Consider the following 24,866-nt stretch of genomic DNA (forward strand, 5'->3'; position numbering starts at 1 on the left):
CTGGCCAGGATCCCACACGGGTGACGCCCTCTTCGGTTTCTTCGTTGGTCTTTCTTTCAGTTAACAAAATAAGGAAGGGCCGAGCTGGGTTAGTCCAGGGGTGAAGGCGCTTTTCCTGCATGCGGCCCACCTGGGTTCAGTCGCTGCCCTCGGCCCCAAGCACCTCCAGGAGCGGTCCCTGAACACAGCAGGGTGTGACCGCCCGCTCCCCCCAAAAAGTGAGCGGCTGGAGAGACCTTGAGGGGCTGGAGCACTGGGCGCGCATGCCGGGGGCCCGGGTCCAGTCCCCGGCACCGCGCGGCGGCGGGAGCACCGAGCTGGGAGTAGCCGGGGGGCCGGGTGCGGCTCAAACGCGCCCGCCCGCCCCCAGCCCGCAAAGGGGCCGCGGGCAGCTTCCGCGCCGCCACCCGTCCGGGGCCGCGCGCCGAGGTCCGCGGGGCTCGCGGGGCGGGGCGGGAAGGGCCGGGCGGCCGGGCCGCTCCCCGGCCCGCCCACCGGGCCGCCGGGCGCCGGAGGCCGCGCAGGCCGCGGGGCGGGCGGCGGCGGGGGCGGCGCGCGCGGCGGGGAGGGGCGCGCGGAGGACGGGAGGAGGAGCCGCGGCCGCCGCAGCCGCTGACAGCGGCCGAGTAAACAAGCCGCGCGCCCGCCGCGGCCCGGCCGCCCCCGCCGCCGCCGCCCAGGCCAGCCCCGCCGCCGGCCGGGCCGAGGCGCCTCCGCGCGGGGACGCGGCGCCGGGCGCGGGACGCGAGCGCAGGGCCCGCGCCGGCGAGCGGGCCCAGCCCCGAGCCGCGCGGCGCCCGCCGGAAAGTTTCCGCCCGCCCCAGGGTAAGCGCCGGCCCGGGCCCGGGAGGAGGCGCGCGGGCCAGGGCCGGGCCGGGCCGGCGGCGGGCGCGGGCGCGGGCGCGGGCGCGGGGCCGCCCTGCCCTGGGCCCCGGGCCGGCGGCGGCGGCGGCGGGCGCGCGGGCGCGGGCGCGCGCGGGCCGGGGGCGCCCCGCAGCCCACCTGAGCGCCGGCGCTTCCCGCCGGGCCCGCCGACCGCCGAGACGCGGCCGCGTGCGGGGCTGCGGGGCTCGGCGCGGGGGAGGGGAGAGCGCCGCGCGGGCCCCGGGCGCGGGGGCTCAGGCGCGCGGCCCCGGCGCGGGGCGAGGCGGGCTCGGGGTCGTCCGCCGGCCGGGACCCCGGACGGGCCGACAGCGCCGCGGGGCGGGCGGGCCCCGCGCCCCGCCGCCCCCTCCCGCGCGTGCGCCGCCCCCGGGTGCGGGGTCTTTCCGGCCCCGGGCCGGGGAGGGCGGGCAGGTGCTGGCCGGGATGGGCACAGCCCGGAGCGTGGCCGAGCCGCGCCCGGCCCCGCTCTCCAGGCTCCGGAGGGGCCGCCTTTCAGACGAGGACCCCGTGGCTGCGGAGGGGAAAGAAAGTTTGGAGAGCGCCGGGCCGGCAGCTCTCCCGCCGAGGGTACGAGGCCCAGAGAGAGGAAGTGACTCGTCCCAGGTCACACAGCGGGGGGCCTCGAAGGCCTGGGCTGGGCCCGGCCTGCGTCCGCTGGAAGCAGAGGGATCGGGTTTCCTGGGCAGCCCGGCCGCCCGCCGCCGCGGACCCCAGGGCCCGTCTGGGCTCCTGCCAGCCCGTGGGGGTTCCTGGGACTTCGCTGGCTCTGCGAGCTGGACAGGGCAGCCGCCCTCTGACCCCGGCGTCAGAGGCGGGACCGGCCCGAGCTCCAGGTCGCACCCCGCCGGTGCCCGAGCCAGCGCGAGTCGGTGCGGGTGGAGGTGGTGAGTGCGGGCTGCCTCCTTCCTTGTTCTCCCCCTGCTCTTTGAGGAAGGGGCTCCTCTCCCTCCCGCCCCCCTCCCTCTGAGTCCCCGGCTTCGCCACCAGGGGATTTCTGAGCCCTGGGAAGACCCTCCCCAGGACTGGGGGCTTGGGCCAGGTTTGGGGCTTTGCCCAGAGCGCCCCAGCCAGGTGCTGCGGATCATTGACTCAGGATGGACCCTCCACCCTAGGTAGCCAGGGATTGCCTGCCGCTCGCAGCCCTTCCGTCAGGGGTGTCTGTACTGACACCTGGGTCCCAAGGGGCAGCTCTTCGTGGCAGGGGGGGACTGTGCCCACTCCCGCCCACACACACATCCTCTGCTCAGTGCCCTGGGGACCTGGGCATCTGAGTGCCGGGCTTTCGCTCCGCTCCGTTCCGGAACTTGGCCTCTCCAGGGTTCCCGGGGCCGTGACTTCCAGGCCCCGCTGGAGGCCTCTGGACTCTGCCCCCAAGAGGCACGGAGGCACTCTGGGCTGCTGGGCCTCTTGCTGTCAGCTGTCGGGGTTATTTTGGTGTAAACCGAAAATACGCCGGGAATTGTGTGTGAGTCCCCCAGCCTATGGGGTGGGACTATACAAGGGGTGGTCACAAGTCGCCAGGGCCGCCGCGACGATGCCTCTTTTGTGCCCATCTGCCCAGCCTCTCAGGGCCTGGGGGAGCCTGGGGGCTTGGTTGTGCCTTCCTGCAGAGAATGCTCTCTGGGGACTGGGCCTTAGGGTGTGGGAGCATCCACACCCTGAGGGGGCCTCCCCTGCCTCTCCCACACTGGCCGGGGCTTGGCTTCTGGCTCTTCCGGGGAGGCCCGTGTGGGAACAGTTATGTGGCCCCCGCAGAGAGGTCCTGCTGTCTGTTTGCTGAAGGAGGAAAAACACCGCTGGGATATTGATTCTGCCTCACCTTGGAGCTCCTGGCTTGGCAGGCCGCAGGCGGCCCTAGCTCAGGTTACGCAAGGCGGGTGGGCGTGGAGTGAGCGAGGGGGCTGCTGGGGTGTCCAGGCCCAGGCCGGGCAGGGCCCCAGCGTTCCCCGGGAAACTGTGAAGTCAGAGCCGGGCGCTGACTGCTGACAGCCTCCGGCTGGGCCCAGGGAGGAGAGGCGCTGTGTCCTCGTCCCCTGCCCATCCTCGTCCTGCGGCCCCACCTGCCCCCTCCCTTGCTCGGGCCTTGGTTCTTGGCGGGTCACACCCTGCGGCTGGGTGCGCTTTGCTGGTCCAGCAGACTCCAGTGAGCTGGTAGAAAGCCCAGCGCCTGTTCCTCTGCGCAGCAGACCTGGGTGGGTGGGGAATTACACACAAAGAAAACAGCCGCTCCTCGTAAGGCTCACCATCCTGAGGGGGACCCGCGGTCCACAAGTGAGCAAGAGCCCTCCCCGGTCCCCGGCTTGGTGGTCGGATGTGACTGCGCCCCTGGAAACATCCCCTTAAACCGAGGACGGGCATCGGCGTGGGCTCCGGCGCATGCTCTGCCCCGTGGCCCCTCTTTCCACATCCACGGGGTGAGCGCGTCTTGGGTTGTCATCTCTGAGTGACTCAGGTCTTGGTTCTCTTCGTCCCACTTCTGTCTTCACCGGCGGAGGGAAGCTGGGAGCTGTTTGTGGGCAGAGTGTCCCTGTGTCTGTCTGCCCCGTGCCCTGACAACCAGGATTGAGCCACGGGTGAGGGGTCAGCTTCCGCCCATGGCTGGGGAGGGACTGACCCTCCCCCCTTCGTCTTTTGTCCCCTCAGAGCCGGCGGCCCTCATCCTCCTGTGCCAGCCCTGCCCGACCCGGCCCCATGCCCCCTCCCGCCAGCCCTGGGCCACAGGCAGAGAGCAGGCGTCCGGGAGCCGAGGCCCTGTGACCAGGCCCAGGAGACAGGGGCTCGGGGGCCCGGCCACCTGCCCCTCCATGGAGCTGAGGCCCTGGGTGCTCTGGGTGGCAGCAGCGGCAGGAGCCTTGGTCCTGCTAGTGGCTGATGCCCGTGGCCAGAAGGTCTTCACCAACACGTGGGCCGTGCACATTACAGGGGGCCCGGCCGTAGCTGAGAGTGTGGCCCGTAAGCATGGCTTCCTCAACCTGGGCCAGGTGGGTGTCCGGGGCCGGGAGGATGGCCAGTGCACATGTTCTGGGGACTGGGGGTCGGAGGCGGTGGGGGCCCGTGGCAGCTGAGGTTGCTCGGAGGGCCAGTGCATCCCAGCGGCTGGAAGCCCCCTCGGTCCCCCGCGAGGTCCCCTGCTGGATCTCAGACACAGAGCGGGTCCCCCCGCTCCCCCCTGCCCCCGCAGTAGAGAGCCTCCTCGCAGCCTGGTGTCCACCCCCGTCCCCCGCCTCCCCGGGGACTGGCAGATGGAAGCCCAGCTCCGTGTCCCTGCTCTCCCGCAGATCTTCGGCGACTATTACCACTTCTGGCACCGAGCAGTGACAAAGCGGTCCCTGTCACCCCACCGCCTGCGGCACAGCCGTCTACTTCGGGAGCCCCAAGTGAGCGTCCCTCCCCCTCCCGGCCTGCTGCCCCGCTCCCCCTCCACCTGTCCACCCCAGCAGTGGCCCCCACACTCACCACCACTCCCCCCAGGTCCAGTGGCTGGAGCAGCAGGTGGCCAAGCGGCGACCCAAACGGGACGTGTACCGGGAGCCCACGGACCCCAAGTTTCCCCAGCAGTGGTACCTGGTATGTGGCCCCGGGTGCTCTTTGCCCTCCTCAGGGGCCTGCCCCTAGTCCAGTTGTGGCCCCTGGGAGCCCGAGTTCCCGGTGGTAGCAGCGTCTCAGGAGGTTTGGGGCAGTGAAGGGGTTCTCGGATGTCACCGTGGGTGTTTCCACAGTCTGGCGTCACCCAGCGGGACCTGAACGTGAAGGAGGCCTGGGCCCAAGGCTTCACGGGCCACGGCATCGTGGTCTCCATCCTGGACGACGGCATCGAGAAGAACCACCCGGACTTGGCAGGCAATTATGTGAGGAGAGCGGCGGGTGCGCGCAGGGCGGGGGGCTCTGATCTCCACGGTCAGGGGCTGCTTCTGACGCTAGCCACACCCTTCCCAGGACCCCGAGGCCAGCTTCGACGTCAACGACCAGGACCCCGACCCCCAGCCTCGGTACACGCAGATGAACGACAACAGGTAGGAGCACGGCCCGTGGCAGGTATTGGCGGGGGTCCGAGGAGGGGGTGCTCCCCTGCCCGCTCCCACTGATGCCATCCTCTCCAGGCACGGCACCCGCTGCGCAGGGGAGGTGGCTGCTGTCGCCAACAACGGAGTCTGTGGTGTTGGCGTGGCCTACAATGCCCGCATCGGAGGTGGGTGTGGCCACCTGGGTGAGGGGGTCCTGCGGGGTGGGTGGGGGATCGTCTCTCCTCCCGCTTTCTGCCCGGCCACCAGTCCGCTGCCTTCCCCTCAGTGCATCCTTTTGTTTGGGGTAGACGGATGAGGGTCGGGGAAGTCCCAGCTGAGGGACCACCCCCGGGGAGCCTGCGCTATGGGGAGGGAACCTGTGTGCTGACCGCTGCCCTCTGTTGAGCCTCAGAGGGTGCTGGACATCTTCAAGTGTGTGCAGCAGGGGCTCTCCCCGAGCCCCCCCTCTCCCGCCGTGCCAGATCCCCAGCCGCGTCCCCATGTGTCCCTGGGTGTCCGTACCCGTCTCGCTCCCTGGCTTTTGTCTTTGCAAGGCAGGTCAGGCCAGGCAATTAGGGGCTTGGGTCATCGTCCCCTTCCCAGCGTCTCCTGCTGTTCTCGGGGGTCCGGGACTACTCCAGGGGTGCCCCCGGCAGCGGGACCCACGCAGCCTCCCTCTCCCTGCCCCCCTCCGTGGCCAGGGGTGCGCATGCTGGACGGTGAAGTGACGGACGCGGTGGAGGCCCGCTCGCTGGGCCTGAACCCCAACCACATCCACATCTACAGTGCCAGCTGGGGCCCCGAGGATGACGGCAAGACAGTGGACGGGCCTGCCCGCCTGGCCGAGGAGGCCTTCTTCCGGGGGGTCAGCCAGGTGAGAGGTTCCCGGACCTGTGTCTGGGGGCTTGCCGGGTGCTGGCTTCTTCCAGCTCACTCTTTCAGCTCTTGCTTTATCTTTTTTTTTTTCTGCAAGAAACCATGTTTATCTGTCCTGCATGACACAATTGTTTATGATATGAAAGTCCAAAAGTCACAGTGTGAAGTTATTATAATTATTATATTAGTGGTAACATGGTTTACAGTAGTATCCACATTTACACCTCTGCTATTTCCGCACCCCCCCCCCCCCCGGGTGTGTGTGTGTGTGTCTGCTATTTCCGCACCCCCCCCCCCGGGTGTGTGTGTGTGTGTGTGTGTTCCCGTGTGTGTCCGTGTGTGTGTGTGTGTGTGTGTGTGTGTGTATCCATACTTGGTGATGCTCAGGCCTTACTCCTGACTTTGCACTCAGGAATTACTCCTGGCATTGCTCAGAGGATCTTTGGGATGCCAGGGATGGAACTCAGGTTTGCCACCTACAAGGCACACGCCCTCCCCGCTGTCCTGTTGCTCTGTCCCTGAGGTCTAAACTTTCTTTACTCCTGTACCACCAAAGTGTCAAGGACCTTCCACCACCATCCGTGTCATTTCCACATACCCCAACTTTTCCTCCTTCTGCCTTCCTTCCCAGCGTATGGTGCGCTTGTCTTGCACGCTGCTACCAGGTTTGATCCCTGGCATCCCATATGATCCCATAGATGTGATCCCTGAGCACAGAACCTGGAGTAAACCCTAAGCATAGCCAGATGTGGCCCCAAAATAAAATGTTTTGACTTGGCAAAATATTGATTGAGGAGCTGGGGAGGTTGTACAGAGGACAGTGTGCTTGCCTTTGCACATGGCAGGCCCGGGTTCGAGCCTTAGCACCCCATGGGTTCCTTAAAGCTTCAGCCAGGGGGAAGCCCCGAGCACCTCCAGGTCTGGTCCAAAATGCAACAGCAAACAAAGCTTGTTTATCGAACTGTGAAAGGGGGAAGTCCATAAATGATTAAGGGACTAGAGGAACTGAAATGGGGGACAGCCCATGGCTCAGCGTGGGGAAGCCCTCGCTGAGCACGGACGACTAACTCGGCTCGGTGGCAGTCTGCGTCTGTTCTGAGCACGCACGCCGGAGCGGGGAGACCCTGAAGCCTCACAGGGAACCCGGCCGGCCGTGGCCTTCCCGGCCCCGTCGAGTCCCTCAGGACCTGGAAGTCTTACTGGCCTCTGAGCTGTGCCGTCTCTGTCCACAGGGCCGCGGGGGGCTGGGCTCCATCTTCGTCTGGGCCTCGGGAAATGGGGGCCGGGAGCACGACAGCTGCAACTGTGACGGCTACACCAACAGCATCTACACACTGTCCATCAGCAGCGCCACACAGCTGGGCAACGTGCCCTGGTACAGCGAGGCCTGTTCCTCCACGCTGGCCACCACCTACAGCAGCGGCAACCAGAACGAGAAGCAGATTGTGAGTGAGCCCCCGGGAAGCAGGCACTGGGGTCCCCAGCCTTCAGCTCAAGCTCCTGGGGCCCAGCTGGACAGGGCACTAACGTGTCCACAGTCGGGCCACGGGTAGGGAGGGGACGCAGACAGGGGGCCCCCGCCAGTCCCCATCACCCAGCATGGGCCTGATCCTGTGTCTTCCTGCAGGTGACCACTGACCTGCGGCAGAAGTGCACCGAGTCCCACACGGGCACCTCGGCCTCTGCCCCTTTAGCAGCGGGCATCATCGCCCTCACCCTGGAGGCCAAGTGAGTTGGGGTTGGGGAGTGCAGAGGGGCTATCCTGGTGTCCAGCGTCTCATGGGCACTGAGTCCTCGGCTTCCCCCCCCCGTCCTTGGCAGCAAGAACCTCACCTGGCGGGACATGCAACACCTGGTGGTCCAGACCTCGAAGCCAGCACACCTCAACGCCAACGACTGGGCCACCAACGGCGTCGGCCGGAAAGGTGTGAGGGCGGCCCGGGGGTTGGGCCAGGACTGGGGTGTGGGGGTCCCTCCTGCTCACCGACTCGCCTGCCGGCGGCTCCTCCCCGCAGTGAGCCATTCCTACGGCTACGGGCTGCTGGACGCTGGCGCCATGGTGGCCCTGGCCCAGAACTGGACGACGGTGCCCCCTCAGCGGAAGTGTGTCATCGACATCCTCACGGAGCCCAGGTGAGGGCCAGGCCCTGGCTGCGTGGGGCGTACATGAGGGGTGGCAGGGGTAGGTCAGGTGATGGACGCCCTGGTGCCCCCCCGCAGGGACATTGGGAAGCGGCTGGAGGTGCGGAAGTCGGTGAGCGCCTGCCTGGGAGAGCCCGGCCACGTCAGCCGGCTGGAGCATGCGCAGGCGCGGCTCACCCTGTCCTACAACCGGCGCGGGGACCTGGCCATCCACCTGGTCAGCCCCATGGGCACTCGCTCTACCCTGCTGGCTGCCAGGTGCCTCCCTCCCTCCCCGCCCCTCTCCGGGGGGCTGCTCCGCCCCGTGGGAGTCCCCTGACCAGCAGGCAGTGCCTTCCTCGGGCTGAGGGAGATGGACGGCCTGGGAATCAGGCCATGGGCGTTCCCGACCCAGGGGGTTGGTGCTGCAGGGCTGTGGGGGGTCTCATGCACCTGACCACCCTCCCCGCAGGCCGCACGACTACTCGGCTGACGGTTTCAACGACTGGGCCTTCATGACCACCCACTCCTGGGACGAGGACCCCGCTGGCGAGTGGGTCCTGGAGATCGAAAACACCAGTGAAGCCAGCAACTACGGTAGGGAGGGCACTGCCAGGGCTGCCCGGAGTGGGGAGGTCCTGGGGACGCGCCTCTCACTCTCGCCTCCCCCAGGGACACTGACCAAGTTCACGCTGGTGCTGTATGGCACCGCCAGTGAGGGGTCGCCCACACCTCCTGAGAGCATCGGCTGCAAGACCCTCACGTCCGGCCAGGCCTGCGTGGGTCAGTGTGGGGCCTCGGGGGCCGTGGAGGGGTCTGGCGGTGCCGTCCCTGAGCCCAGGGGTGGGTGTGGCGCTTCCTGGCCGCCCGCTGAGCCTCCCTCGTGCCCCTCCCCCGCTGCAGTGTGCGAGGAGGGCTTCTCCCTGCACCAGAAGACCTGCGTGCAGCGCTGTCCCGCCGGCTTCGCCCCCCAGCTCCTGGCCACGCACTACAGCACCGAGAACGACGTGGAGACCATCCGGGCCAGCGTCTGCGCTCCCTGCCACATCTCGTGTGCCACCTGCCAGGGGCCGGCCCCCACGGACTGCCTCAGCTGCCCCAGCCATGCCTCCCTGGACCCTGTGGAACAGACCTGCTCGCGGCAGAGCCAGAGCAGCCGGGCCTCCCCGCCGCAGCAGCCGCCGGGGCCTCCCGCCAAGGCCGAGGCCGAGCCGGACCTGCGCGCCGGGCTGCTGCCCTCACACCTGCCCGAGGTGGTGGCCGGCCTCAGCTGCGCCTTCATCGTGCTGGTCTTCGTCACTGTCTTCCTGGTCCTGCAGCTGCGCTCCGGCTTCAGCTTCCGGGGGGTGAAGGTGTGCGCCATGGACCGCGGCCTTGTGTCCTACAAGGGGCTGCCCCCCGAGGCCTGGCAGGAGGAGTGCCCGTCGGACTCGGAGGAGGACGAGGGCCGGGGCGAGAGGACCGCCTTCGTCAAAGACCAGAGTGCGCTCTGACGCCTCGGCTGCCCCGGCATCCACCAAAGTATTTTTTCTATCTTGGGACTCTGGGTTTGCACCCCGGTAGGGAGGCAGGAGGGCTGTGACCGCGCCCCTCCACCCCGCCACCTACACCAGCCCTGGGGGGTCCCCCCATGCCTGAAGTGGGGGCCCCAGGGGCCTCCCGGCTCCTGCATCTCGTGTGTGGAGACGCACATGGGTGAGACGGAGTGCGGCTCTCCCAGCCCGCTCCCTGCATTCCCTGAGGAGTGAGGGGGGCGGCCCTTCTCTTCCAGACGCCCACCCGGCTGCAGCTCCCTCGCCCCTCCCGACCCCCTACAGCAATAATGGTCCCCTCCAGGCAGCAGGGGGGCTGGCCCCTCTCCAAGGGCTTTGGCACCCCGCCCTGCCCCCCTACCCCTCCCCACCCCACCCGCCTCCCTGGGGCGTCAGCGGTGAGCCAAGAAGGGACCAAGGCCAAGCACCGGTGCTCCGGGGCGTGCGTCTGTGTATGTGCACGCCCCTTCACCCACCTTCACAGCCGCCCACCGAGCAAGCGGGGCTGCAGGGGGTGGGGGGCACGGCCACACCCCGCCCCTGCCAGCCCGGGTCCCTGTTTTCTGAGCCCGGGGCTGCCTGGGCTGTTGGCACTCACAGTCCCAGAGCCCCTGGGTGGGAGGTGGGGAGGTGACACGGCCCAGCCAGCCTCTCGCCTCCCGCCCGATGCTGCTTTCCCCTGTGGGGATCTCAGGGGCCGTTTGAGGATATATTTTCACTTTGTGACGATTTCACTTTAGATGCTAATTTTTCTTGGGGGGGTGTGTGTGTGTTTCATTTTGTATTTTTTAAGGGGGGTAGCAGCGGGACCACCCACCTTCCCAAGCCCAGAGTCCATGCTGCTGTCCCCCCAGCTGCCCTGGCCGTGAGGTGTGTGTGTGGGGGGGTGGGGGGGCTGTAGCAAGTTGCTGAGGAGTGAGAGGAGTTGAACCCCACTTCTGGGAGGGGCAGGCAGGCCCCAGGAAAGGGGGGCGCTGGGAGGGGCAGGCTGTCGCCCACGCTTCAGCCGGGGCTTGTTGTGCCAAGGGCTTGTGGGCTCTCTAAGTGCCAGGGGTGGACAGGAGTGGCCCGAGCCCCCTCCAACACTGTGTCCTGGTAGAGAAAGCCCTGACCTATCGTCCTCCCAAGCCCCCCCTTCTGACGTGCCTTCTGCACCCCTCCCATGAGGACAATCAGGCCCCCCCATCTGTCCGGGAACCCCTATTCTTTCTCCTTCCCTTCCGGGTACCCAGCCACCTGCCCAGGGGTGCCCCTGCCCTCCCACCCCGCCCCGTGGCCAGCCCGGCAGGTTTTGTAAGATACTGGGTTGGTGCACAGTGATTTTTTTTTTCTTGTAATTTAAACAGGCCCAGCATTGTTGGTTCTATTTAATGGACATGAGATAATGTTAGAGGTTTTAAAGTGATTAAACGTGCAGACTATGCAAACCAGACCTGGGTGCCGTGTGCTGATACTGTTTGTCCTGGGGCTCTGGGGGTGGGCATGGGGGGGGGGCGGGGAGTGGACGGGGAGGCTGCTGCAGACTAGGGCACTGTGATGTCACCCTGGACAGGCCCAGAGCTGCCCAGCACAGGCTCGGGGCCAGCAGGGGCTGACATCAAACTCAGGCCCTCGCCATGGGCCTGAGACCCAGGAGGGCCTCACCGCAACCCTGGTGACTGGCCCGAGTGTCCGCTTGGGAGGGCCTCAGTCCCATGCCCTGGTTTCCCTGGGGCAGGAAGGGAGCAGAGCCTGAGACAGGCTTGAAAAGTGGCTGCTGCAGAGGCCAGTGGCTGAGCATTCCTGGGGCTCCCCTTGCCGCTGACCTGCCCCAGCCCCTGCCGCCCTTGGGCTCCCGGGAGCAGGGCAGGGCGTGGTGGCTCCTGCCATTCTTCCCCGCCCCTCCTCCTTTCCGTTTCCTCAGGGCTAGTCAGCAAAGGGGGGCTGGGGGGTCGGGCTGTGGGGGCCGCACTCCTGCCCGCCCCTTCCCCTCTGCGGCCCGCCCCAGGCCTGGCCAACTGAAACCACGGAGGAGGAAGCGCGGAAGCAGGAACTGGCTGGGGGTCGGCCCGGCCGGACTCCGTCTGCAGCGGCTCCAGGAACGGCAGCCAAGGGAGGTAACTCGTGCTGGGGACTGGCAGGCGGGGGGCAGCGCGGGCCTCGAGCCATTTTGGGTGGGACACGCAGCGGGGGCTCTTCTGGCCCAGCACACGCCCATCCCTGCCTCCCCCGAGTTCAGGGGGAAGCCTGGGAGAGGACGCTTCCACACAAGCCCCGGGCCTGGCTGGGAGGGAGATCCTTAGTGCCAGGGCTGGGCTGGACACCGGAAGCTGGAGAGTCAGGCGCAAGGCAGGCCACCGTTTGTCCCTCTGGCCAGACACCAGGGACCCATCACACCCAGGCCTCTGCCATCTGCAGATGTTGCCTCACAGCCTCTGCCTTGGCCCTTCTCTGTCCAGGGCGGTGCCATGGGCTTCTCCTCGGAGCTGTGCAGCCCCCAGGGCCACGGGGCCTTGCAGCAGATGCAGGAGGCTGAGCTGCGGCTGCTGGAGGGCATGCGGAAGTGGATGGCCCAGCGGGTCAAGAGCGACCGGGAGTACGCTGGGCTTCTGCACCACATGTCCCTGCAGGACGGCGGGGCGCAGAGCCGTGGCCTTGGCCCCGAGAGTCCCATCAGCCAGGTGGGCCACAGGGGGGACCCCCCACACCCCCGGGCCAGCCCAGAAATCCCAGTGGGCGGGCCTTTCCCTCCCAGGGCCCCAGAGGTGGGGTGTGGGTTGTGGAGGACTGGGCAGGCGCAAATGTTACGTGTCCCCCTCCTCCCCCGTCGCAGTCCTGGGCCGAGATCACCAGCCAGACGGAAGGCCTGAGCCGGCTCCTGAGGCAGCACGCGGAGGACCTGAACGCGGGGCCCCTGAGCAGACTGAGCTTGCTGATCCGGGAGCGGCAGCAGCTACGCAAGAGCTACAGTGAGCAGTGGCAGCAGCTGCAGCAGGACCTCACCAAGGTGGGAGCCCCGGGAGGGCCACTGGGGAAGTCAGAAGCCCTGACCACAGGCCCCGCTGCAGTTCCCTCCCTGCCCTGGGCAGGCACGACCCACTTCCCACACGCCCCAGCAGGCTTCCTCCAGACTCCCTTGACAGCCCAGACTATCCGCCTGCCTGGGTCTGTCGAGCTGGGGCCCCAGTCTCCTTTTTCAGGGAACTGCTCAGCGCCCCTGGACCAGCGGACTCCAGCGGCCCCTAGTGGCCAGCCCCGCTCTGTCCCCGAAGTGCTGCTGCCTCAGTCACTTCTGTATAAGATTTTCCTTGAACAAGGGAAAACCATGCGCTCTCCAGTTGCGGGAGGCCCCCTCAGCCCTCCAGCTGCGGAGATGAGTGATGTCCTCAAGAGGTCCGTGACCTATAGGGCTGACATGCTCATCACCTGGATGATCCCATCTGTGTTGTTTCCAGACGGAGAAACTGAGGCTCAGAGGAGTGTCAGGGGGATGTGTGGCTTGCCACGAGGATGCCAGGGCATAAACATCTGGAATGAGAACTCTGGTTGAGACCCTTTTGTTTTGCTTCTTTTTATTTATTTATTTATTGGTTTTGGTTTTTCTGTTCTGTGCTCAGGAATCTTCCCTGGCAGGGCCTGGGGGACCACACGGGGTGCTGGGAATTGAACCTGGGTTGGCCACATGCAAGGCAAGCACGCTAAGCCCTATGCTCTTTCTCCAGCCCCTCAACCCTCTGTTCCACCAGCAGGAAGCAGAATATGCAGGACTTCATAAAAATGGAAGATGTGGGAGTCCTGGTTAAAAAAAAATGATGGATTTGGGGGCTGGAGTGATGGCACAGTGGGTTGGACACTTGTCTTGCATGCAGCCAACCCAGGTTTGATCCCGGTATTCCCTTTGGTGCCCTGAGCACTGCCAGGACAGAGTCCTGAGGATCACTGGGCATAGCCCCAAGACAAAAAAGTTAAATTTAAATGATGGATTTTCTTTTTTCCCTACAAGAGCCATACCCCGAGCACAGGGTCCTCAAGGTATGGCACCTGGAGGCTGGGCCCTCTCCTTCAGGGGCCAGTCCTCCCTGCAGCCACTTCCACAGTTAACGCTGCCTCACTGGACCCCCCCTTCAGACCCACAATCAGGACATCGAGAAGCTCAAGAGCCAGTACCGGTCACTGGCACGGGACAGTGCCCAGGCCCGGCGCAAGTACCAGGAGGCCAGCAAAGGTGCGTGGACTCCCTCAGGGCCGGGAGGACACGGGTTGCAGGGACCCTAGGCTTGGGGGTCGGCGGGTTCACAGTGCCGTCCCCAGACCTCCGTTCTCCCCGCCCTGGGCAGACAAGGACCGCGACAGGGCCAAGGACAAGTACGTGCGCAGCCTCTGGAAGCTCCTGGCGCACCACAACCGCTACGTGCTGAGCGTGCGGGCCGCACAGCGGCACCACCACCACCACCACCAGCTCCTGCTCCCTGGCCTGCTCCAGTCGCTGCAGGACCTGCACCAGGAGATGGCCCGCATCCTGTGAGCCCCACCCTGACAGCTCATTCCCGTGGCTGATGCCCCCCGCTCCCCCAGGCTCTGGGCCTAGGCAGAAAGCAGGGCCCAGAGGCGCGGGGTGGGTGCTTGTCTTGCACATGGTTGACCCAGGTTGGATCCCCGGTGTCCGATACGGTTCTCTGAGCCCTGACAGGAAGGATCCCTGAGTGCAGAGCCAGGAGTGACCCCTGAGCATTGTCAGGTGTGGTCCAAAATCTAAATAAATGGGAAACAATTGCTGTCTAGGACTGTCTCCGAAGGGAGAGCGTACGAGCCGCCTGGAGAGCTGGATCCATGCTGTAGCCAGAAATGGGGGTTCTAGGGAGGGCTTGGGGTGGGGAAGAGGCCCAGGCCGCTGAGGGACCTGGGAGGGTGGGCCACAGGTCTGCAGTGGAGAGTGGCTGGAATGGGTGTGGGCAGTGGGAGGCCAGGGCAGAGACGGCCAGGCAGGCACTGTGTTGAGGACTCCGGGTGCAAAGACCAGTGGGCACACGGCGTGTGAGAAGGAGCCACAGGTCTGTGAGTCGGAGGGTGGAGTTCATCGGAGAGATGGCAGGGCACGTGTGGCTAGGCCGGTATGGGGTTGCTTTCACAAGTGGAGTGGTCGGGGCTGCGGGGACAGTCGAGCAGGGACTGTCCTGTAGTCTGGAGCCTGCCACAGGTGGGTGTCTTCTGCCTTTTGGGCTGCTGTGCTGGGCTGACTGCCCCGAGCAGGGCCCCTGACTCTCCCTGGCTCCCAGCCACGACTCCCAGCCTCTGCGTTTCAGTTATCGGGAGGCCACACCAGGTTAAATAGTAGCCGTGGGCCTTTGAGATAGGGGTCAGTCCTAAAGCTGAGTCCCCAGCACTGTGGGCACTGCACTGCTTGGCCTTGACAGGGGGTCTTGCCCGGCCCAGGAAGGACATCCTGCAGGAGTATCTGGAGATCAGCAGCCTGGTGCAGGACGAGATGGTGGCTGTCCACCAGGAGATGGCCGCTGCTGCCGCCCGCATCCAGCCTGAGGCCGAGTACCAAGGCTTCCTGCGCCAGTATGGGTAAGGCCCGGGCTGCTCCCGCCCCTCAGTTGCGGGCCTGGAGACTGACAGGGTCTGTCCCCGGCATAGGTCCGCCCCTGATGTCCCGCCCTGTGTCACCTTTGACGAGTCGCTGCTGGACGAGGGGGAGCCCCTGGAGCCTGGGGAGCTGCAGCTGAACGAGCTGACAGTGGAGAGCGTACAGCACATGTGAGGGGCAGGCTGGCGGGCAGGGGCGGGGGGGTGCGGTCTGTGCCCTCGGCCAGGGCCCAGGGCTAGACTAGTTCTGCTGGGACGCTCCGGTACAGGCTGACCTCAGTGACGGAGGAGCTGGCCGCGGCTGCCGAGACAGTGTTCACCAGGCAGGCGACGGTGGCACAGCTGCAGCAGGAGCTCTGGGATGAAGAGCAGAGCACGCCCCCGCGGGAGCGGTGAGTGTGGGTCACCTTGGGACCCCAGGGCCCGGGCATTCCCCCAGCCCTGGGCTGAGCCCTACCGCCTCCCCCCCCTGCAGGGTGCAGCTTCTGGGCAAGAGGCAGGCGCTGCAGGAGGCGCTGCAGGCACTGCAGGTGGCGCTGTGTGGCCAGGCCAAGCTGCAGGCCCAGCAGGAGCTGCTGCAGGCCAAGGTCGAGCAGCTGGGCCCTGGCGAGCCCCCGCCCGTGCCCCTGCTGCAGGAGGACCGCCACTCAACCTCGTCCTCGGTGAGGGAGCGAGCGCGGCCCGTGTGCGTGCCCCGGCCTGCCCAGCACCTGCCGTCCGTGCCCTGCCTGCCGGCTGCCGCGGTCCACGCTCCCACCCTGCTGGTGCCTGCGTGCCCGTCCCACCCTTGTTCACCACCTGTGTGCGCATCCTCGCCCCCCCACCCTAGCATTGCCCCTGCCCGCCACCTGCCCGTCTGTGGCCCCTGCCTGCCGCCTGCTGTCCGTGCCCGTGCCCTGCCCGCCTGCCGGCCCGGTGTGCTCCTCATTTTCGCCCTCCCCCTCCCCAAGCCTGGCCACCCGCTGACGTCTGTCCCTGGCCTCAGGAGCCTGAGCGGGAAGGGGGAAGGACGCCCACCCTGGAGCTCCTGAAGAGCCACATTTCTGGAATCTTCCGCCCCAAGTTCTCGGTGAGTGGGGCCTGGCCGGGCCGGCACCTCTGCCTGGCTCCAGGAGCTGGTCCAGGCTTGGAGCTCCCCTCCCCTTAACTCCTCTGCTTTGGATTTAAACTGGGAGAGTCCAGGCTGCTTTGGTGGGGGGGTACCTCCACTATGGCGGGTGTCCCCAGCTCCTTCCACCCTGCGCCCCTCTCTTCCCACCGCCTCGTGCCGAAGGGATCTACAGCCTGGGTTATAGCTCCTGTCCCCCTGGGGGTGGCGGAACCCAAAGCCCAGGTCTCTCGTCCCAGCGTCTGGGGGGGCTGATGGGCGAATCTACCGTTAGCCAGGGGCCCCTGACACGCCACTTGGCCATCAGTATGCATGGGGGAGCGGGAGAGAGACCCCCAAATGGCTCCAGCTGGCTGAGTGACCCCTTCTCGCCCCTTCTCTGCCCAGCTCCCCCCGCCCTTGCAGCTGGTCCCCGAGGTCCAGAAGCCCCTGTATGAGCAGCTGTGGTACCACGGCGCCATCCCCCGGGCCGAGGTGGCCGAGCTGCTGACGCACTCGGGGGACTTCCTGGTGCGGGAGAGCCAGGGCAAGCAGGAGGCTGTGCTGTCCGTGCTGTGGGACGGACAGCTGCGCCACTTCATCATCCAGTCGGCCGACGTGAGTGGGGGCCGGGCTGGGCTGGGGGGCGGCGACTCCCTCCCCCCACAGGCCACCCCTCAGCCGCCACCTGCACCCCCGCCCCCAGAACCTGTACCGACTGGAAGGGGATGGTTTCCCCAGCATCCCACTGCTGGTCGACCACCTGCTGCGCTCCCAGCAGCCCCTCACCAAGAAGAGCGGCGTCCTCCTGCACAGGGCTGTGCCCAAGGTTAGTGCCCCACACCGAATCCCCTCCTTCCTTCATCATTGTTTTGTCCCTCTGGGAAGTGCTCCCAGCACAGTGCTCACCAGTTGCTCCTGGCAGTGCTCGGGGACCAAGCCCAGGCTTCTGGCATGCAGGGTCCACACTCCAGCCCTTTGAGCTGTCTCCCGGATCCCCATCCATTAGACTCACAAACGCAGGGCCCAGACCTGGAGTCGGGGGGAGATTCCGTCATCCCCAGGGCCCAGCACACCTTCTGGGGTGCTTCTGACCCCTGCCCGACCTCTGCAGGACAAGTGGGTGCTGAACCACGAGGACCTGGTGTTGGGGGAGCAGATTGGGCGGGTGAGTACCCCCCAGCCGGCTTTCTCACAGCCGCTGGGCCCTCAGCAGCCCTCACATCACAGCATTCTCTGCCTGACCCATCCAAGCATGCTCAGGGACCACGGGGCATGTGTGGGGAAGCTGCCCCGGTTGCTTGTACCCTGGAGTGGCTCTCAGGGGCTCAGGGTAGCAGTCACTCCCCCAAACCCAGAGAGCTCCCCAAACCCAGTGAACTTTGTCCTGTGCCACCTCTCTGTTCCCCACGAGAGTCCAGAGATCCAGGATGAGCGGCGGAGGCAGTGTGGGGGCAGTGAGGGAGGGCCGGTGCCCCCAGGGGAGCTGGGTCGGAGCCCCTGACCTTTCCAGGGGAACTTCGGAGAGGTGTTCAGTGGGCGTCTCCGGGCTGACAACACCCCTGTGGCTGTCAAGTCCTGCCGAGAGACTCTCCCTGCCGAGCTGAAGGCCAAGTTCCTACAGGAAGCCAGGTGGGTGCGAGAGCAGGGCAGGAGCTGCAGGCCGGGAGGGCGCCCTCCTTCCTTCCACATGCCCCCCCCCCCCCCCGGGAGGTGACCTGCAAGGTGCCCTTGCCCCCAGGATCCTGAAGCAGTACAGTCACCCCAACATCGTGCGTCTCATTGGCGTCTGCACCCAGAAACAGCCTATCTACATCGTCATGGAGTTAGTACAGGGTGAGTGCAAAGAGGTGCGGGGTGTGGGGGTCCTCCGCCCACCCCTCCCCAGAGTGCTCATGGGGTGGTAGTTTCCCCGGCTTTATTTATTTCTGTCTTTTGGGACCATACCTGGTGATGATCAGGGGTTACTCCTGGCTCTGCACTTAGGAGCCACTCTTGGCGGTGCTCGGGGGACCATATGGGGTGCCGGGGATCGAACCGCATTGGCTGCATGCAAGGCAAAAGCTCTTCCTGCCGTCCTGTCACCGGCCCCTTCTTCCGGTTTTAGGGGGCGACTTCCTGACCTTCCTGCGCACGGAGGGAGCGCGCCTGCGCATGAAGACGCTGCTGCAGCTGGTGGGGGATGCGGCGGCGGGCATGGAGTACCTGGAGAGCAAGTGCTGCATCCACAGGCGAGCGCCGGGGCAGGGGTGGCTGGCGGGGGGCAGGGACACGCCAGCTCATCCGCCCGCCGCCCGCCCCCGCAGGGACCTGGCTGCCCGCAACTGCCTGGTGACCGAGAAGAACGTGCTGAAGATCAGTGACTTTGGCATGTCCCGGGAGGAGGCCGATGGCGTCTATGCAGCTTCCGGGGGGCTCAGACAGGTGCCCGTGAAGTGGACGGCACCCGAGGCCCTAAACTACGGTATCTGGGCACGTCCTTTCTGGCTGCCATCTGAGGGTATCTGGCCAATGCCCCCCCCACGTAACACTCATAAGGCCCCACCCACGTCCCCTCAGGCCGCTACTCCTCAGAGAGTGATGTGTGGAGCTTTGGGATCCTGCTCTGGGAGACCTTCAGCCTCGGGGCCTCCCCGTACCCCAGCCTCAGCAACCAGCAGACTCGGGAGTTCGTAGAGAAGGGTAAGACTGACCGCGGGTGCAGCCGCCCCTCGGGCTGGGGCTGGATCCCTCCCTGGGGGCGCTGAGGCAGAGTGCGCCCTGCTCCGGCCCAGGCCTGGGCCATGATTCCAACATGAGACGGAGGGTCTGTCAGCCCCTGCGACAGGCGCCCCAACTGAGCGCCATCAGGGACGGAGGTCTCAGCCTCCGGCCTCCCTCCTCCTCACCCGTGTGCCCACAGGAGGCCGGCTGCCCTGCCCCGAGCTGTGCCCGGACGCCGTGTTCCGGCTCATGGAACAGTGCTGGGCCTACGAGCCCCGGCAGCGACCCAGCTTTAGTGCCATCTCCCAGGAGCTGCAGAGCATCCGGAAGCGGCATCGCTGAGCAGGACTCCGGCCACGGGGGTGCAGGGGTGCAGCTTGGGTCAGCTCCTGTCCTGGGGGCACGGGGGGCTCGCACGTGGAAGTAATAAAACCACTCATGCCACAGGTGCCATGGCCACGTGCGCTGCTCTGGAGGGCCAGGCAGAGACCAGGTCGGGGTCCTGAGGTCTGGAACGAGGGCGCGGGGCGGGGAGCCTAGTGCTGTTGCATTGGGAGGTCTGGCATCCCATGAGGAAACCACTCAGTGCACACCAGCACCACATGCGCCCATGAGGAGACCGAGGAGAGAGGAGACCGTCTCTCAAGATGAGTTTGCTCACAATGGGGCTGCTAAATGAACCCCCTGAAATCTCAGGGAAGCTGTCCCGGCAGCCACGGTGCAAGCAGAAGGTGGCAGGAAACTGGGTGGAACTGGTGGCAGTGGAGACAGCGTGGTAGAAGGCAGAGGACGGGCAGCTGGCCCTGCAACGGGTTTTTGTGGCTTTTTTTTTTTTGGCTTTTTGGGTCATACCGGTGATGCACAGGGGTTACTCCTGGCTCATGCACTCAGGAATTACTCCTGGTGGTGCTCAGGGGATCATATGAGATGCTGGGAATCGAACCCAGGTCGATGTGCAAGGCGAACGCCCTACCCTCTGTGCTATTGCTCCAGCCCCCACAGCTGGTTTAACGGGGGGGTGCTGGGCTGGGGAGGAGGGGGGCCCAGCAGTCAAGCACTTGCCTGCAGGTGTGAGGCCCTGGGTTCCATCCCCAGCACCGTGAACGACAAACAAGGCTGACTTCAGTGGGAACGCTGAGGTGCTGAGGTGCTGAGGTACATGGCCCCTGGAAGCGCTCAAAGCAGGGCTGAGGAACTTCTGCTTCTGGGCAGACTGGTGTCCCTCAGGTTACCTCATAGCTACGAGGAGGAAGCATAAGAGGCAAACATGTTTCTGTTTTGTTTTTATTTTACTGGGTTAGGGAGCAACACCCAGCATAGCTCAGGGGTCACTCCTGGTGCTGCAGTGCCGGGAATCAAACCCAGGTTGGGCCACATGTAAGGCCACGCCTTAACCCCGTACCCTGTACTGTCTCTCTGCTCACTCGGACCCTCCCCCCATACTGGGTGGGGCTGGAGACTGAATCCAGAACTTCATGCAAGGCAAATACTTTGCCACTAAACTACATGCCCGGCCTTAAAAGCATGGTGTGTTTTTTTTTCTTTGCTTTTTGGGTCACACCCAGCAATGAACAGGGGTTATTCCTGGCTCTGCTCTCAGGAATTACTCCTGGCTGTGCTCAGGGGACCATATGGGATGCTGGGAATCAAATTCACATCGGCCACATGCAAGGCAAATACCCAAACATGGTGTTTTTTGTTTGCTTGGTTTTTTTTTTATAAAGTAGTTCACAATATTTTATTACATTCAATATTCAAACACCAATCCCACCACCATTACACCTTCCCACCACTATATTGTGGGTGTTTCCATCACGACCCCCCCCCCCCAATCCCTGCCCCAAAGCAGAACTAAAATAATATATTTCCCTCTAAGGTAGGTTGTCTCCTACTTTGAATCCCATAGAATGTGGTGCGGTATTCTTGGAGTATAGGTAGGGTGTGTCCTATGAAGTGTCTCATGGCTTCTGAGGCCGAGCGGTCCAGGAAAAAATTCACTTGTGGGTGAGGCTTGGCCCGAGTGTGTGGAGAGCGGCCGTGGGCATGGCGGTGGTTGAGTTCTGGAGGTTTTCCACTGCTGGGGCTGGGTCCCTTGGGGTGGGGAGGGCTCTCACCCCCCCTCGGCAGCACCCCGAATGAAACAGCCTGGCATGGGGTCCGGTGGCATGGTTATGGCAAGCGTCATGTTATGCTCCCTTCTGGAAGAGAAGGACGTGCGTTCTAAAAACATGGTTTTTAAAGTTGAAGGGATGAGGGCGGCTGGGGCCAGAGAAACAGTGGGGCCCACTTTCATTCCCAGTACCACTAAGCACTGCCAGGTGTGACCCCAGACTATCACCAACAGAACACAATGAGCAGGTGAAGTCAAGTTCCTGGGAGAAAGAACGAGCCCCTCCAAGGAGTCCCGAGACGGGCGTTGATGGTAGTTTGCTTTCCAGAGGAAAGCCGGTCTGAAGGAGGTGTCCCAGAGTCTGACCTGTCTCAGAGTGGGACTACCAGCAGGGAAAGGAAGTGAGAAGTTGCTGGAGCTTGGTGGGTCTGGAACAGAGATACAGTTCACACTCTTCAGAAGACAGACTCAGACTGCTGGGACTCTGCCTGGGTTAAACACACAGAAAGTGCCTGCAGAGGCCCCTGCAAGACACTTTTACTCAAAACCCTTGCTGACTTGTGGAGCCTTCTGGTAGGAAAGGGCTGGGCTGGAAGAGCAAGTCCAGAGGGAGTGAGGCCTGCAAGCCCTGAGCTTAGCCCTCTGAGTCACATCCGGCCTGATTTCCTCTGAAGTGGATTCCAACCCCGTTGCAATTCTGTTTGCTTTTATCTTGTCTATCTTTTTCTCCATGCAACACAGCAACCATCACTCGTTGGACTTTTCTGTTTGGAGGCCACACCCAGCGATGCTCAGGGCTTACTCCTAGTGGAGCTTGGGGGATCCGAGGGATGCTGGGGGATCAAATCTGGGTAGGCTGCATGCAAAGCAAGAGCCCTACCCACTGTACTATCATCACTCCAGCCTACCATCACTTTTTTTTTCTTTTTGGTTATGGGCCATACCAGCAGTGCTCAGGGTTTATTCTTGGGTGTCTACTCCCGAATCACACCTGGCTGGCAAGTTTGGGATGCTGGGAATAAAACCTGGGTCTTATTCTGGGTCAAGGTACTATCACTCTGCCCCCCACCCCACCCCACCAATGGTTATTTTAAAATCCATCCTGCCAACCCCAATATCTTAATTATCTGCGGATCTATGTCTGTTACTTATCCCTTGGGCATCAGCCCCAGGTAAAAGTGGAAAGACCATCTCTGAGATGATAATCTCGTCATGTGAACTTCATAGAAACTCATCAAACTAAAGAAGAAGAAAGTTCCCAGCAGAGACTAGACACACCAGAAGACAGGACTAGTGAACCTGAAGATAGAGTAATGCAAGAATTTAAGTGAGGTACAGAGAGGAAAAAAACACAAGGAATGGGAAGAAAAGCCCCCGCAAAATGTGGAACTCCAGTTTATAAGTCATTAAAATTACAGGGGGGCAAGTTGGGGCAGAATAAACTGCAAATGACCCAGATTCTGTACAGCAATTAACAAAATGAAAACTTGGGCAAGAGAGAGGGAGTAGAGCAGCTACAGAGCTTTCCTTGCATCCCACCAACCCCAGTTTGTTCCCTTGTGCAATTCCCAGCATCCCATATGGTCCCCTGAGCACTGCCAGGAGTGACTCCTGAGTGCATGAGCCAGGAGGAACCCCTGTGCATCGCCAGGTGTGACCCAAAAAGCAAAAAAAAAAAGTCAGATGTGAGGTGGGAGTGATAAAACAGTGGGTGTCACACAGGCTGTTTGGGGCAACCTGGATGCGGAAGGGTGAGTTCCCCTTGCTGCCCTCCCTGCCCCAACGGAGCCAGCCCCGGCAGCCAGAAACCTCCAGAACGCAACTGCTGTCGTGCTCATGGCCGATCTCCACACACGCAGACGCGCCTCGCCCATGAGTGAATCTGTTCCTGGACGGCACAGTGGCCGCGAATGCCTCCCTGCAGCATCTCATACTTCACGCCACCGATGTCCTAAGAGTAGCACACCACGTGATGGGGTTTAAAGCAGAAGTAACCAATCTTGGGGGAAACATATTTACACAGATATAGAATAAGTACACAAGACTCAACCTTTAACAACATGTTACTAATCTCTTACAGAAGGGCTTAATGGCTCCTGGGCGAAACATGACAATCTTCACTCACCTCTAAGAAAACTTTTTTGGATCATTTCTAGTGGATTGTTCATAACAAGCAATATAAAATAAATTCAGTTCGCTCTGGGGGCAGGGTTTGGGGTTCGGGATGAAAATACTCAAAATATGGTGGTGGGAAGGTGTGATAGTGGTGGGATTGGTATTTGAATATTAAATGTGATCAATTATTATAAAAGGTAAAGGTAAAGGCCCTCCCGTTGATCGTCGATTTGCTCGAGCGGGCCCAGTAACGTCTCCATTGGAGACTTTGTTGTTACTGTGTCTGGCATATTGAATACTCTCGGTAGCTTGCCGGGCTCTCCGAGAGGGGCGGAGGAATCGAACTCGGGTCGGCCATGTTGGCCGCTTGTAAGGCGAACGCCCTACCCCCTACCGATCAATTATTATGAACAAATTTATAAAGATAAAAATAAAACTGGGTGGGGTGCTTCCTTACATGCCACTCACCTGGATTCCATCCCTACATGTGATCCCCAGAGCCCCACCAGGAGTGATACCTGAGCACAGAGCTAGGAGTAAGCCCTGTAACTGCAGGTGTGGCCTCAAAACAGAACAAAAGGCTCTGTACTATATACTGCAAGTTTGCTAACTGATAACATACACACGCACACTCAGAGAACAGTCCTGAAAATCAAGATTATGATTCCCAATCTGAAAAATTCAGAAGGAAGGGACACTAAGTCACCCAGGACACAAAGGAAGGAAAGATCCTGTCTAGGTCTAATACCTCGGTGACTGCTGATAGTCTTTCCAGCCAGCAAGTAAATCCAGACAAGTGATTTGGTGGCGATGCCAGAGATGGGAATGGAAACAATGAGTCAGCATTTTACATCTGTTTAATCAAACCTCAATCTGTTTAAACAATTTTCAACAGTTGGGCAGAGACAAGAGCCTTTCAGACCTTGTTCCTTTTGCTGTCAGCAGTTAGACAGGGAAGGGCCCCTATGGCAATGGAATTCGTAGGAAGTAATAAAACCAACAGGATCAAAGCTGCAAACACAGGAACCAAGGCCTGGTAAGACCATCACCTGGCCAGCAACAGACCCAGAGAAAGCTGGACCCTCTTCCGGGAGAAGTTCCAACAGGAACAAAAGGCGAGGAATGGAATTTCAAAGAAGGTCATTGACCACTTCCAACTCTACCCTCTTGGCAACCTCCCTAACAACTGACTTACCACCTAGTCCGAAGCTCCACATAGGGGCAGGTTGGGAAAACCTATAAAGGCCTCCTTGAACAAAGGAAGGGCGCACATATGCTGCCAAGCCCATGAGCAGCTTGTGCCCACATGGCCGAGCATATACGGCGCCGGAGCACATGTGTCACCCTCATCTCCCCTCCTGAGATGTGCATTTTCCTATCTAACGCTGGGATGCATGTAGGGGCTCTCTCCCCCTTTGGAGAAGCCCGAGTTCTTTCTTAGCGCGTTCCTCTCTCACTTTCTCTCCCTCCTTCCCCTTCCGAAAAACCTCCAAATAAAATCTGTTTTTACTTTACTGCTACTCCCGAAATTTTTTTCTGCGAGGCAAGACAAGAACCCTGAAACCTTGGGAAAGGCCTACAACTGACTTTCCTTCGCTGCAAAGAGCAATGCCTGGCTCCAACCTGAGTCCATGACTGCCCGAGAGCAACTCCCATATCTAGCTGACCAAGTGGACGTCAGGTGTGACTTGACAGCTAGCTGGGGCAGCTGGCGGGACTCTAAGCTATGGTGCATAGGGGCTCATCACAGACCTAGTCTATCAGTCCTAGTCCTCCAAGTCGGGTCCCGGGTGACAGAGGGTGATTGGTAGAAAATGACTCTCTTTCCTCCTCTCTTCACAGAAGCCACCTACGGGACCACTGAC

At 63.0% G+C, this 24,866-nt stretch overlaps 2 protein-coding genes across 2 annotated transcripts; both read left to right on the plus strand.

Annotated features, from left to right (window-relative positions):
* The first annotated feature begins 709 nt into the window (after window positions 1-709).
* On the plus strand, window positions 710-10,850 carry FURIN (furin, paired basic amino acid cleaving enzyme). The gene is made up of 16 exons (XM_056124435.1): window positions 710-825; window positions 3,529-3,866; window positions 4,164-4,262; window positions 4,357-4,452; window positions 4,605-4,733; window positions 4,822-4,898; window positions 4,986-5,074; window positions 5,591-5,763; window positions 6,998-7,210; window positions 7,393-7,493; window positions 7,587-7,690; window positions 7,781-7,898; window positions 7,986-8,165; window positions 8,359-8,483; window positions 8,559-8,669; window positions 8,790-10,850. Exons 2-16 carry the CDS (start codon window positions 3,690-3,692, stop codon window positions 9,377-9,379), a joined length of 2,382 nt encoding a protein of 793 aa, XP_055980410.1. The 5' UTR covers window positions 710-825; window positions 3,529-3,689; the 3' UTR covers window positions 9,380-10,850.
* A 600-nt stretch (window positions 10,851-11,450) lies between these two features.
* Window positions 11,451-19,198, plus strand: FES (FES proto-oncogene, tyrosine kinase). The gene is made up of 19 exons (XM_056124499.1): window positions 11,451-11,514; window positions 11,857-12,078; window positions 12,231-12,404; window positions 13,526-13,622; window positions 13,735-13,918; window positions 14,831-14,968; window positions 15,038-15,157; window positions 15,256-15,378; window positions 15,462-15,648; window positions 15,972-16,055; window positions 16,482-16,691; window positions 16,780-16,902; window positions 17,188-17,241; window positions 17,587-17,705; window positions 17,815-17,909; window positions 18,181-18,304; window positions 18,380-18,537; window positions 18,633-18,755; window positions 18,976-19,198. The coding sequence occupies exons 2-19, from the start codon at window positions 11,866-11,868 to the stop codon at window positions 19,116-19,118; spliced, it is 2,469 nt and encodes an 822-aa protein (XP_055980474.1). The 5' UTR covers window positions 11,451-11,514; window positions 11,857-11,865; the 3' UTR covers window positions 19,119-19,198.
* The last annotated feature ends 5,668 nt before the right edge of the window (window positions 19,199-24,866 follow it).

This window comes from Sorex fumeus, unplaced genomic scaffold (genome assembly GCF_029834395.1).
Source record: "Sorex fumeus unplaced genomic scaffold, SorFum_2.1 ptg000051l, whole genome shotgun sequence".
Classification (NCBI taxonomy): domain Eukaryota; kingdom Metazoa; phylum Chordata; class Mammalia; order Eulipotyphla; family Soricidae; genus Sorex; species Sorex fumeus.